The 14503-nt window shown below is 47.9% G+C and overlaps 1 protein-coding gene across 9 annotated transcripts in view; it reads left to right on the forward strand.

Annotated features, from left to right (window-relative positions):
• Nucleotides 1-14503, forward strand: part of HIVEP3 (HIVEP zinc finger 3) — a 443901-nt gene that overhangs the window by 418537 nt on the left and 10861 nt on the right. For all 9 annotated transcript variants that reach the window (XM_032764058.2, XM_032764060.2, XM_032764061.2 and 6 more), the window contains 2 exons: nucleotides 1625-1723; nucleotides 13304-14367. In XM_032764058.2, the coding sequence (XP_032619949.1) occupies nucleotides 1625-1723; nucleotides 13304-14367 (1163 nt within the window). The remainder of the gene's footprint in view (nucleotides 1-1624; nucleotides 1724-13303; nucleotides 14368-14503) is intronic.

A 14503-nucleotide genomic window follows, 5' to 3' on the forward strand; every position in this document is an offset into this window, starting at 1 on the left:
CTTCTTTAGATGCATAGAATGGAACACACAGACAGAAGATATTTATACATACAGAGAACATGAAAAGGTTTGCTCAGTCCGCAGAGGAGAGAGGAGAAGGGAGAAGGGTAAAGAAGAGAAAAGAGGGACAATTTTCTTCTTTACTCCTCCCATCATTTCTCTTGCTCTTCTCCTCTTTCCCAGATCCATGTTCCACACACCGCTAGGTTTCCCTTTTCTATAAGTAGGAATAAAAACTGCTCCATTAGCCTGCTGGGAGAGACAGTTGTGGTTTTTGGAGAATTATAGAAAATAATTACAGAAAAGACCTATAAGGCCATCTACTCCATTCCTTTGCCATTCTTTTGTAGCTGTGCCTACAGCATATCTTGTAGCACTTTCTCCAGGCTTGTTATAAATGTTGCAGTGTGACCATGTCCCTGCAGAGGATACCCCACAGCCTAACAGATCTCACTGTTCACTTCTCCTGATACTCAGCCTCAATATACTTTTTCTTAATCATATTTCTCACCACTAAGCACCAGTGCAAAAATGGTTTAGCGCTTTAGTCTGTGAAGTGTCATGTTTTGGGGTAAGTGACTCCTTGCTTGGCCGTTCAGCACATGCCAGAACATCCCAGCAGCCCTCCCAGCTGAGACACTTGGGGGTCATATGAGAAGTGTTCACCTTTCTTTACTGCTCAGCTTCTTCTCAGGCAGTTTCAGCACATGCGCATCTCTCTGCTTTACAGTTCTCATACTCCTTGTCAGTTAATCAGTTACCTTGGCTAATTACTCGAACTGATGGGAAATCTTCTGACAAAGCAATTTTCCATTGGAAAATGCTGGCTTGATGGAAGCGAAATGTTCCACGCAAACAGGTTGATTTGTTGAAATTTTCAGTGGAAAGTAGCAGCTAGGCAGGCTGTCCTGCATGGTTTCCTACCAGCTCGCAGTATTCCTGCTGGGCTGCCCAGCTCCCTGGGATCCCTTGCTTCCAGCAACCCCTCTTGACATTTTTTTTTTCCTGAATGGAAATTCTGTTTCCCAGGCAGCTCTGCTATTACTTACAGTTGTATCCAAATGTTAAATCACAGGCAGACAAAGCCCAACATACTTCAGCTGGATTTTTTTACTCTTGTTTTTTTCCTTCAGCTTCCTCCCTGGACCCGTTTTCATGTCTCCGCCCCTCCTTGATCCCTGTTAACGGTGCTGCCTACTATGTGCTGGGACCAGCTCAGATAGGTTGCTGGGCTGAGCTGTTATACTAAGGGATCACCTGTCCTTTCCTATTTTTCCTGCTCCTTTTTGGTGCTGTAACTTTGCAGCAGTGTGCATGCTGGGGAGTATCCGTGCAAAGTATGTGCCCTCCAGCTGTTCTAGGTTGCATGATGGCCCTGTTACTCTGAAGTCTCAGGTTTGGCACCTCCTCTCTCTCATCCCAGCCAGCAGTGAAGCAATTAAACAGAAAATCTATTCTTGTGCTGCAGGCTGGCTGCCTGCCTGGGATAAAGCCTTCTGCTGAGAGAGCACCTTAAACTGAACCCGCAGCTAGGTCTAAGTGAAGTTGTCAGCTTGTTCCTCATCCCCTTGCCAGGGGAAAGAAACAGACTATTGATCAAGGTGTGTGTTCTGTTTCCTTTCAGGGAATCTGACTAAACATATGAAGTCAAAGGCCCACAGCAAAAAATGTCAGGAGATGGGCGTGTTGGTGTCTTCACTGGTGGAGCTGGAAGCTGAAGAAGGTACAGATTCTCTAAACCGTGGGGCTCTCCCACTGCTGCTTGGAAAGCGCATGGTATTTAGATAGCAGAATGTCCATTCACATGAATGGAGCATCCAGGTGCTCCAGGTACCCTGGGCACTGCTGGAAGGGAGCTTTGGCTGACTAGACCTGATTCGGCTGCAGTGCCGTGCTGGGGGGGAAACTGTTCATGGGGGAAGGGGGTGTAGATTGTCCCACATCTGCCTGTGGGGGTGGGATTTGTGCCTTCCTTGGAACTCTGTGGTGCTAGCCACAGTCAGAGACAGGGCACAGGCACAGATGAACACTGATTCAGTATTGTGCTTCCTATGCTCATTGGAAGTGAGTACTGAGTCAGTGCCGCAGGACAGTGTCTGTGCACACTGTGGGGCTATACAAGTGAGATAGTGCAAGGGGGCACTTGGCTGCTGCAAAGTCAATCTCTTGGATGAGACATAAATAAATGTCCTGCTCTCTGGCCATGTAAGACCCTCCAATGTTTTTCAGAAGAGCAGAGGTGTTAAGGAGCAGTAGCCTGGCTGACTTGTGACGGGTTCCCCCAGGTGCTACCTGGAACTGGGGTACCAATGAGCCCCCTGGCCCACCAGCATGGCTCCCTCTCACACTGTACTGCTGTGACAAGTTGCAAAGCCCTCCAAGCTTGCACTTTCACCAGCATTCACACAGGTAGGGACACACCCAGCTGAAGTTACATGCAGGCTCTCTAGCCACCAGCCTTCCAGCCTAGGACTCCAGAGCAGCACTGTCCTGCCCTGGTCAAATCTGGCCGGTATGTGGGTTTAACACCCAGTCCGCTGCTCCCTCAATGTGAAGAGAACAATACACACTTGTGGTAACCAAGCTGAGATTTTCCCCAGACACCTCAATCAAACACATACTGGTTTGGATTAAAATGTAAAATAAGTTTATTAACTACAAAAAGATTATAAGGGATAGCAAACAGATCAAAGCAGCTTACCTAGTAAATAAACAAAAACACAAAATGATCTTAACATACTAGATAGGCAGGATATGAATTAGCAAATTCTCACCCTGAATGATAAACAGGCTGTCAGATTCATAAGGCACAAGTTGCCTCTGCTTTGCAGCTTGAGTTTCCCAGGTTTTCATACACAGGCTAGAAATCCCTTTAGCCTGGGACCATCACTTCCCCCAGTTCACTCTTTGTTCCTCAGGTGATTCCAGGTGTGCTGCTGTAGGGAGAATGAGGTACCATCTTGATGTCATTTCCCCCTTTTATATCTTCTTCCCACTACTGGAAAGCTCTTTTGCTGTGACCTGGGCCAAACAGTTCCCATTGTGTAGTGCTGTCTCTGAGAGGTTTCTGCTGTACACAGTTCCTGGAGTGATCCTGGTGCTTGTGTGCATTTCCTGAGTAAGCTATTAACATTGTTTGGTCTTTTTACTGTTGTACCTAAAAGGCTGCTTGTGGGTGTTTTCAGTCTCACAAGATGTTTCAGTAGCCCATACGTAGCCAAACTTCATAACTTCACATACAACGAAAGCACATACAATCCAATGAGATATTAATGTCTAGCAGGTCGAGACTTTTAGAAAGTTACCTCACAAGGCGCACTTTGTAGAAAACATATCCTAATTATATGACAATAGTGAATAAGGGGGTGCCAGGGTGTCACAACCTTAAATTCCCCTCACAACTTCAGCTGGCTAGAGTATTCTGCACTGCTAAACAGAAGGTGCTCTGCTCATGGGCCGTGGAGTGCAAGGCCAGAAGGTTTGCCCAGATCAAAGTGTGACTTCCTGTAGCTGCATCATGCTGCTGGGTGAAGTGACCCCTGTGAATATAGCATGTGAAGCCTGATGTGAGAACCTTTGTGAGGTGCACTCTTTAAATATCCAATCGTATGATCCAGATTATCCCTTCCTCATGGAAGGGGCTCCAGGGGAGGAAATCTCCATGAGTATCCCCTTGCCCACATCATCCCATCAGAGGCATCAATTTTGCTCCAGTGGAAAAGCATGTGTGGCCTACCTCCAAATCTGAAGTCCCCCCGGGATTCATGCTGGCTGTGACCCATGGTGGCCCCCATGTAGCATGGTTCCCACAGCCTCCTTGTGACTACCTCCATGAGCCTCCAAGGGAAAAATACAGCCTAGGGCTTTGTTCAGGTGGATCCCCAGGGTGCGGGAGGGAGCATGATGAGCATCTCCTGATCCCACCGCCAGCTGACCCTGTTCTCCTGTGTAGCCTACACATCCTCTGCAAGGTCAGGATGGGAGAGGGTGAGTGCCCCGGGGGTGGGCGATTCCCCTTACTGCAGGGGAGATGGAGATTTGCATGCAAGGAGAGGGTCCCTTCCATGTATGTATCCAGGGGGCACAATCTGAGCCAGGAATGACAGCATCGAGGGCATCTCTCAGCAGTGAAGCAGACAATCAGAAAGTACTTAAAACGTCATGGTGTTGTCAGATATCAGGTGGGTTACTCTATATATTTAAAAAATCTATTTACCCTCAATCCTGTGCTTAGTTATTTCTCCTGCGTGCACACACACACCCTCTGTAAAGGGCTTGTGAATTCAAGAGCCTCTCGTGTTCCTCTGAACCACCTAAGCTTCATTAGTACAGCAGTATCTTCCTTGCTCCATGGTCTGTAGCTGAGTTTCACTGACATCGGCCCAGTAAGCGGGTTTCTTCCCTGTGTGTCTAAGGAGCATCAGAGCAGCTGGCTGCAGCCCTGAAAACTATGGCCTTCTGTTTGAAGCATGAGTAGGGCTGCAGATTTGTCGTGGTGATGAAAATGTCACGGATACTGTGAGGTTTGCCAGGGACTTCTCTTTGTGTCCCTGATTTTAATAAACTCACCTCGCAGCAGCAGCAGCTCTTGTTCCTGCGACCGGGCCCAGCTGCCCACTCTGGGTGTTGTGACCTGGCACGTGGGGTCACAACTCCGCTCATTCAAATTTGGCCCAGACACCCCTCCGTCATGACAGAAGGGTGTATGTGCCAAACCTGAGTGTCCTGGAGAGGGAGCTGAGTCAAGACTGAGGGACAGGAGCCACAGCTGCAGGTGAGTGTGGGCTCATTCTCCATCACCTCCTCTGGGGGCAGCACCCAGCCCCTCCCGGGGACCTGCCTAGTGTAGGACCCATCCATCCGGGACCCCAGAGGTAGGACCCACCTCTCCAGGGCCTCCCACCCCCTGGGGGCAGGACCCAACTCCTCCAGGCCTCCCAGAGGTAGGACCCACCTCTCCAGGGCCTCCCACCCCCTGGGGGCAGGACCCAACTCCCCCATCCCCCCGGGCCTCCAACCGCTCAGGGGCAGATGTATCCCCCTGCCCACTGCAAATGGCGCTCCCATGGCTTTACACACCGTTTCCCCCTAAACCCTTCTCCTACCTGTACTGTGACAGCTCTGAAATGTCGGGGGCAAGGCGAGAGATCTCCAAGAGGGGAGCAATATGTCTAACGTGTACTTAGCTGTGAGAGCTAATGAGGGATATTTTACCCAAGTGATGGAGGCTGAGCTCCGACAGCTGCTGAGGGTTAGATTACAAACTCTTTGGGAGCCGTTAGATGTTTTTATGATTGTTTTTCCGTTTCCTTTAGTGAGGCTCTCAGTATCCTGGGCTGGAGGCTCAGTGCAGGGATGAGTGTGAGGAAGCCTTCAGGGATGGCAGATGTCTCGGAGTGCTGGTGGGATCTTGGGATTGTTGTCAGTGAGTCATTTGTATAGACAGTAAATATATTTTAAATACAGAGGTGGGGGGGAATCATACGCATCTCCCTTTCACTGTGGGGTTTGCCCCGATGGAGCACAGAGCTTCAGTACAGTCTGCTAGGTCAGCATGAGGTTTTCCATTCACAGCTTTGCAGAGCTGATGGGACACCGCTGACCTCTTCCTGCTGCCCACCCACTAACTTCCATCACCAGAGCAGCTCTTGCCACTGCGTTTAGCATTTCTTCTTCCCCTTCTAATGCCCCCTCCCAGCCTGAGCCAGTCTGATTCCCCCGGCCTGGCCACAGCCCACAAGGGTTTGTTGACAATGGCTTAACTTGAGCCTTATAAAACACATGGTGCTACTGTTATTTTTACTAAGCCCTGGTCAACTGAACAAGCTCTGGAGATGTTGCCGTGAGCCAGTGGAATGTTAACTACTCAGGAACAACAAATAATGCTTATCCCCACTGAGCTCCCCAAAAGTCAAGTCCCTCAGAAGCTTTATTGGGAAGAGGGTGGGTTCCCGGGGCACAGAGAGTGTCACATGCGATGCTTCCCATTTCATAGGTAATGAACAGGCACTGAGCACATTCCTCCACAAGTTTGTGCTGGAGACAGGAGTTGTTCCCTGAAGATAGAACCTTGCAGTCTACCCCCGTTCCTGCTTTGTGTGGCGTGTCCCACTCATAGAATCATAGGGTCATCTAGTCCAACCCCTTGAACATACCCGCATGGATTAAAGTTCCGGAAAGACTGCAGCTATTTGCAGTGTACGTCTCATGAATGTCCAGGCTAAAGCTCTCCCTTAGGTAACCTAGGTAGGTAACCCTTGCAGGTAACCCATCCTTAGGCCATGTCTACACAGGGACACTCAGGAAAGTTATGGCGAATCAACTCAAGGCGTGTAAGTTAAAGACCATTAAAACCCCATTCAGGAGTAAAGTGGCCTTAGCTGGCTGTAACTTAATCCTCCTCCTCCTGCCACACATCCCTCCCTCCATGTATTTTTAGAATGCCAGTCACCAGACTATCCAGGTGCCATTCCCCAGGGACCCTGGAAGGGATTTGCACCCCCTTTACAACTTGCTGAGTCACTTCCCTAAACCAGCAGAGTTCAGTTTGCAGCAGGCTCATGGTGGTCAATACTCTGTCAGGCCTGGAAATTTACTCAAAGTCAGAAGCTGTCACTGGAAAATCTAGAAATTGAATCCTCTGGGGAACTCAGTCTTCACAGAGGCACCACATGAATTTTAATTAGGGTTGCCAACTTGGTAATATTTAAAAACCAGATACTCCAGCCAGCATGCCAGAATCTCCCCTGCCCCACCTGTTCCCCACTGAGGCCCTGCCCCGCCTCCTCCCACAAGGCTCCGCCCCATCCACTGCTCTTTTCCCCTCTCCCCCATCAGCCCCTCCCGGGTCAGGAGGGGCGCACCTGCTTTGCCAGGGCTGTGAGCTGCAGCCGCCTGTCGCAGGTAGAAGTCAGCCCCAGCTGAGCAGGGGCTGGCGCAAGTGATGACCCGTCACCTCCCCACACCTGCAGTAACTGGACTTCGGGTGTTTGGGCACCAGGCCACCCTCACCCTTGCAGGGATGTGGGCTGAAGTCTTCTGTGTTTGGTGAAGATACCATTTTAATAAGGCCCTGGATTGAATTTACACCAGTGTGAATTCCACTGGCTCCCGTGATGTTTTAGAACAGAAGTAGGCCCATCCTGAGGAATCTGCCAACGCTGATAATACATACTGTACAATGGTTTAAATTCATGTCTGCTCATTTTTAAACTAGCACTCAGGATACCACATTCATGTCTCTGTATGTTCATAGGGAACTGGTTGACTTTGTTAAATTGTCACTGTACAGGTATTTTCATGGGGCAAACGTTTAGTGCAGAGGAGTCTAGCTCTGTAGGACGTGGCTCAAAGCTCTGCACAGACCTTCGTGAATCACAGCACCCTTGAGAGTAGGCGTGTCCATGACCTTCACCAGGCCACACAGAAAGAAGGCATCACAATTAGGATTAGAGGTTCCTAGCTCCGCATCCCATGCACAAGGCACTCAACCACTCTACACCTTGTGTGCCAGACTCCGATCCCAGTTACACAGGTGTAAATCCATTGTAACTCCACTAGTTTCAGTGGGTTGACACGGGGGTACCAAGGATCAGATTCAGTCTCTCTACATACACAGAGGACTCAATTCCCCAGGGATCACGAGTTCCGCCTGTGATTGGAGACCTACGTCCAGGCAGATAAGTGGCAAGCAGTGAGGGGAGGGAGCATTTTAAGAGGTTTTTTGAGAGAATCATTTTAATAAATGTGATGAGGTTTGTTAATGTGGTTTAAAGTGAAACAAAACCCTGTTACTCCTAAGGAGGGAAGCTACTGGTTCCCCCCTGTACCAAGGTGGTCTATAGGCAGAGGAAACACAATGGCTTTTTATTCTCTTGCTGCTGGTGCAGGTTACATTGCTGAAACGGATGCTTTTCTTTCCTTTAAATCTGACTATGCTTTAGGCTTTTGTCCGGCTCTTAAAAGCAGCCTTTCGTTCATGCTGAGGCTTCTTTGTTTGGTGGGGGCTTTGCCAGAGTTCAGAGTGGGGGAGCAGGTCCAGGAAAAAAAAAAACAGTCTAGGATTTGCTAATGATTGTCCCAGGGGAAAAGTGTTAGTGCGGGGTTAGCCTGCGGAAGTCTGCTCCAGTGTCAGATTGCTGGAGGTCTCCTTCAGTCTGTTAACTCACTTAGAATAATTGATTAGCTGATGGCTTCTTAAAATCTCCCACTGCTGTTATTCTACCTGTAGGTGATTCTTACTCAGATCCAAGTCTGATAGCAGAGCAGACAGTTGCTACTGAAATTTTGGTTGCACGACGCTCTGAAAGCACAAGGATTATTTTAAACCTTTTCATTATAGTAAATTAGAACTAATGAATCATATTAATTGTGTGAAGCTTTTAAAAACCTGCAAATCAGAAATCCTATTTGTGCAGCAGATAATTGTAGTCTGCAAAGGCCAGAACTGCAAGAGCTCAATTCAGAGATTCAAGGGAATGCTTTCAGTAATTATTTCATTCAGTCATTCATTGCTCTGATCATAGAGGGTTAATAGTAATGAGCAGCACAGTGTGGGGGCTGTTCTAAAGCCATTCAAGGCTGCAAGCTGAAAGGACTATTCTGCTTAGGAAAAGGAACACGCTAAGCAGACGAGAAGGCTGCATTTGTCTCTGCCTTTTTTAAAAAAATACCATTAAACCAAAAACCCTGCTAAAAATCTCCCTTTCCCCCAGAGGTCACCTGGGAGAATGCTTAGCAGACGTTTGGAGTGAGTGTCAGCTGGGAGGCCTCTTCTCCTCTCATTAAATCATGTGTCCATGCCTGTTTGTGAATGAGCACACAGTTCCTGGACACCTGCTAAGCTCAGCGAGAGAAAGGACCTGCCTAGACTCAGGAAAGCACAGGGGTAGGAATCCATTAGCTTTCCGAATGGAATCCTCCTCCATTTATTGATGTTGGCTGCACTGCTGCTGGCTGGAATGTGGAGCTGTCTGGGCGTTATTGCATTATGCAGACAATCCATGTAATTTTAGAATTACAAAAAATATACAGTCTCCGCTTCCTCCCATGTGTGTTTGTGTAAAGGGGACAGGGAAAGAATGTGTAAAGGTGAAAATGGGAAGCCTTGGTGTCTGAACAACTGAGGGGTTTTTTCCTTTGGTAAAAGAAAACAATTCCTGGGCTTTTGCCCAAGTTTAACGCATTCTGCATCCTGACTAAAGAGACCCGAGGCTCAGAAATGCAGAATCTAGCATCCTTGCAAAGGGCTAGGAAATCATGTACGATCCTGTAAGTGCTGGGGGATGGACAGATGGATGGAAGAGGGATTGAGAGAGGAGGAAGGATGCAGAGAAGTTTTAACACTTGCCTCCATATGAAATTTAAAGATCATAGCTCCATCCCACATCCCAGATTTTCTCACAATCATGTAGCTTCCATTGCTGGCAGGGTAGTGAGCTGGAAAGAGCATTTTTCTGTGTAGTCAGAGACTGTCTTTCTCTTCTCTTAGAGGGAGATCAGCACAGAACCATTCAAGGGCTGGCCCATCCAATTGCTCATCCATTTCCAATTGCAATGAGCTATTCTAGGAAGACTCTCTGCATGCTCTTTGCCATCTATTCCTAAAACTGGCTGTGTTTATTTCTGGTCTGTGGGTTTATTTCTATTTATGGGACGGATAAATAGAGGACTTTTCCTCTTACATAAAAGGAGACTCTGGGTCCGATCCTCTGCTCTTTCACACTAATTTTACCCTGGTGTAATTCCACTGAATTCAGTCGAGCAATACAGAGTGGCAAATCAAGCCCATATGCTCTAGGTGTCCACTGATATGTGTCACTGCCCAGACCATTGTCATAAAATGCCCTTCCAGCTTTTCCCTCTGCCATTCTCTGGCCCACTGAATTCAGAGGATCAAATTTCTCTTGTGAAACGCTCTGGCCTTTGACTGAGTTTGAAACTTTCTTTCTGCACAGTGGGAACATGTCAGGGGGGCACAGCAAAATCCACTTGGGCTCCCCCAAATTTCACTCATTCAGATAGTTCCTGTGTGGCAAATGTGGACTACTCCACCATATGGAAATGGATTAGCTTCACCCTAGTGTACTGCTGACCGTGCTGTGCTCACCAGATACTGTCAGTGCCTATCTATTATTCTGTCTCTGCCAGGAAACCAAAGAGCCCAGCGTGAAGATTCCTAGGGACTGGAAGCTAAGAACGGGGTGCGCTTTGGCCATCACTGTCTGCCAGTTCTAAGCTTGCCCGTAGCAAGGAAATAACTAACTCCTAGATCTGCCTGTGGAACGTTTTCCCTTTCAGGACTGGAGCTGGTTGAACTATTTATTTAGAATAATACTTGTAATGAATTTAGCTCCTTTCAGGATTAGCAAATAATCCACAGCCAGATCCTGATTTCAGCTAACACATTTGTTACCCCTCGTGTCTCACCGTGTAATGGTCAGCCTCGTGGTTGTGAACTATCCACTTTGACTGTTCACTACACATATTGTGTGACTGGTCATCTAAGTGACATGGTAATGTTTCTGCTTTCTGACTGGACAGCTGAAACTTTTTAAATAGCAGAAGAGCCAATGATGCACTTTTCAGTATGAATAATCATCTGTGCTAAAATGCCTGCCCTTTTTCACAGCACCTGACAGTTGCTGAATACTCACAAACAGATCAGAGCCCACAACTCACAGTAACCTGAACTGGGGTCCTTTATCCATGGATCAGAGCGGCTTCTTATTGTTTGGTCCCGTCTAGCTGTGACAACCCACCTGGTGTGGTCAGGAGTGATCTGACCTGACCTTTCGCTCTGCTTAGCTCTCCACCTGCTCTGACTGGCTGGTGGATAGCAGCATTAAATGAAATGCTGTTTCAATTAACATCCATTTGATCAGGTGAGAAACAGGGTGTCCTCATCTGAACCTAGTGGAAAAGAAGTCCAGGAAACCTGTAGTCAGTCAGTTCAGGCAGGTGTCTGTGAAATTTCTGGGAACTAACCACAGAGAGTCAGCAAACATGGGCTAGCAAAGAGACTAATTTTCTTCATGTAGCCTGGCACACAGAGAACCTGAGAAACCGAGAATATTAATATTCAAATAGCCTAGAGCTTGTACTAGGAAAGTCCTGCTTGGGTTGTGTTTGGGTTGAGCAATAGTGACATCGAGTGGCTGTTCCTAGGGATCGCGTCAAAAACAGCTCATGTCTCCTGCCAACATGTTTTACTTCCATGGCCCAGAGATGAAAACATCCTTAGCAGAGGGCAGCAGGGATGTACCCAATACAGCACCAAACTTGGATGCACAGTGACAGTAAGTCCCAAATTTAGGTACTGGTGGTATTCACAAGACCCACCTCAGCTGCCACTGAGCACTGGAGGTGCCTAAACTTACTTGGAGCCTAAGTTTTTGCAGCAAAAGTTCCCTAGGCGCCTGTGTTTCTGCTGCTGGACATGTGCACTGCTGCTTCACTTTGGGCACCCAGACACCTAAGCTCCTGTGTAATGCATGAACCAGCGGAAGATAGGTGCTCCTGCGCCTAACTTGCCTGCAAGGCCCACTGTGGTAGGCATGCACAGGGCATGCCTAACTTCACACAAAATGGGGGGACAGGGTTTGGGGGATGGGGAGAGGCCCAGTGGTTAGGGTACTCATCTGGGATGTGGAAGACCCCTGGTTCAAGTCTCCCCTCTGCCCGATGAGGAAAAGGAATTTGAAGAGGGTTCTGCCGTCTTTCTCATAGCCACTGGAGTGTGGGATATGCTGGTGTGGATCAGAGAAAGCAAAAGCAGGCATGAGAATGACTCTGTAGCCTGCTGGGTAGAGCTGTCACCTGGAGCCAGTGCTCAGATAACTCTGTGTGTATTCAAAGTAGAACCGCTTCAGTAGAAGATAGTGAGGCTGACACATATCTGAATATTTCTGCTCAGTTCCTTCTCCCCCTAACAACTAGGCTAAAAGTTATGAGGAAGGTGGCTGTCACCCCTCTTCCCTCGAGATTCTTGCAAGAAATTCCTGAGGTGCCTGTTGCCAGGTGCGGGCTCACAGCTGAGAATCCCAAGCAGAGGGATGCGCCTCCCTCCAGTCCAGACTTAGATGCCAAACTCCCCTTTCATTGACTAGCTTAGGCGGCTCCCTGCCTAGCATTCTGGCGTTGGTGGATCCTATTCTTAAGCACCTATCTGCCTCCATTCCTTGTATAGGAAGCCTGAGCACCTATCTCAGGCTCTGTGAATCCTGGTAATTTTCTAGGTGTCTGAGTTCCTTTGTGACTCTAGCCCCATGGCAGTTAGAATGTGCGCTGTATCCAGCACCTCTCACACACTCAGTGCTATTAATGTATTTATTTTATTTGTATTGGCAGCAGCATCTAGGTGTCAGGTTAAGGGTCAGAGCCTTATGCTGCTAGGCATTCGACAGAGATGCAGAAACGGCCTCCGCCAGACAGAGCTCACAGTCTAAGTTATGACTAGAACTGGTCAAAAAAGGGGGAGGGGAAAATTTCACAGACTTTTTTTTACAGTTTTTTCCCTGGTTTTTGTTTGTATGGGAAGGGGCAATTCTGATGTTTGAAATGTTGACAGAATTAAAAAAAAAAAATTCACCCTGCTCTAGTTATGTCCACATGCAACTACTGGAAGAGACAAAGAAAGGGGAGTGAGGAGATGAGTGAGATAACAGTAAAAACAAGCATTTGGCAGAGATGTGGCAGATTTCCACCTGCCTAGCCACTGCCAGCTGGTAGAGCTTTGTAGGCATCATGGCAGAGAAAAGTCTTGAAGAGGGACTTAAAGGAAGAGAAAGTCATGGCTTTGTAGCTCTTATCAGCGAGCTTTTCCCATTCATAATGGGAGGCACGGGAGAAAGCGGGGAGGTGTTTGAGGGAGCAGCGGACGTGACGGCTGCTGGATGAGCAAAGGCTGGGAGCAAAATAATAGTTCACTGAGCTATGGAGGAGCTAACTTGTGAGGGGACCGTACAGCTCATGGGTTGTGTTTGAGGTGGTGGGGTACAGCCAGCAGAGGAATGCAAATGATGGGAGGCTGGTCAAAGCAATGAGCCAGAAAGATGATTTTAGCAGCAGCCTTTTGAGTGAACGACGGGGTGAGGACTGCAGATATCAAGGTCAGAGAGGAAGAGGTTGCAAGCATCAGACACAAGATGATAAGGGTCTGGACAGCAAAAATATCCCTTTTTGATCTAGTCCTCTCAGAGCTCCTTTGAGCACTCAGACTTTAACACAGAAGTTGATTATTTCAATATATTTGTGCCTATTTTGCATGCCTGATGGATTTTTTCCCCTATTGTTTTTTTTCCAGGAACCAGTGAAGACCTATTCCAAGATTCCGAAGGGAGGGAGGGATCCGAGCCTATTGAGGAGCACCAGTTTTCAGACCTAGAGGAATCTGATGATGACGATGACAATGAAGATGATGAAGATGAGGAGGAAGAGGAGAGCCAAGATGAGCCACCTTTAAAGTTTTCAGAAGCGAAACATATCTCCCTTCCAATGCACTCTTCGGGCAGCTCTGCATCTGCTCCAGAGGAATGCACCAGAGCAGCATTGTCTTTAACACAAGATATTGTCTCCAGCAGCCAGCAAGTAGGCAGGGGCCACCAGACCACCTCCTCTGGGCTGGAAACACAGTGCTCAGCAGACAGTAGTGAAGTTGCTGTTCGCCACAGCTTCTTGAGTCTCCATACGCCAGCTTTGACCTCCAGTGAACATTTGGCTTCTGCTGAAAGGGAATCTGTCACAAAGCAGCACATGTTCTTAGCTATGGACCTGTCAACCTCAAAAGACACCTCCCCAAGAAAGAAATGGTCTCCAGGCAAGGACTCTGGTGGTGTTGGTGGCGGCAGCAGGCCAATGCTAGCTAGAAAGCACTTGTTAACCAAAAATGAAACTTCACCTAAACGTTTCTCGCCAACTGGAGAAATGTCTTCGCTAAGGTGCCTGTCTCCAGGGAGAGGGATGTCACCGTGTCAGCGCATGTCACCAAGAAGGGAGGCATCTCCGCTGAGATGTGTGTCACCAAGGCTTGAGCTGTCACCCAGCAGGCACCCTTCCCCAAGAAGAGAGTTATCCCCAAGAACGTACCTCTCACCAGAGAGGGGAGTCTCCCCTGTGAGGCATTTGTCTCCCAGCAGAGAGATGTCATCAGTCAGATATTTGTCACTGAAGAAAACGTTGCCTCCAGTGTGTTCAGAGTCACTTTCTAGATATCCATCCCCAGGGAAAGAGGACTTGCCTTGTAGTAGCAAATCAGCTGCAGATGACCAAGTTCAAAGCTCATTAAAAGTCCAGCATGGAATATTAGCTTCAATGCCTCTACCTCACAGGTTCCTTGGCAAAAGTGCAGAGCTATATGAGTCCACGTTGGTAAGCTCCGATTCTTCTTCTTTGTTCATATTTTCTATTCATCTTTGTAAGTCATTTGATTTTCCTTCATGAATATTGTCTAGTGAAAGATGTCAAAGTGACCGATCTCCTCTACTAATTCACAGGATGGGAACTA

Source organism: Chelonoidis abingdonii, chromosome 25, assembly GCF_003597395.2.
Source record: "Chelonoidis abingdonii isolate Lonesome George chromosome 25, CheloAbing_2.0, whole genome shotgun sequence".
Classification (NCBI taxonomy): domain Eukaryota; kingdom Metazoa; phylum Chordata; order Testudines; family Testudinidae; genus Chelonoidis; species Chelonoidis abingdonii.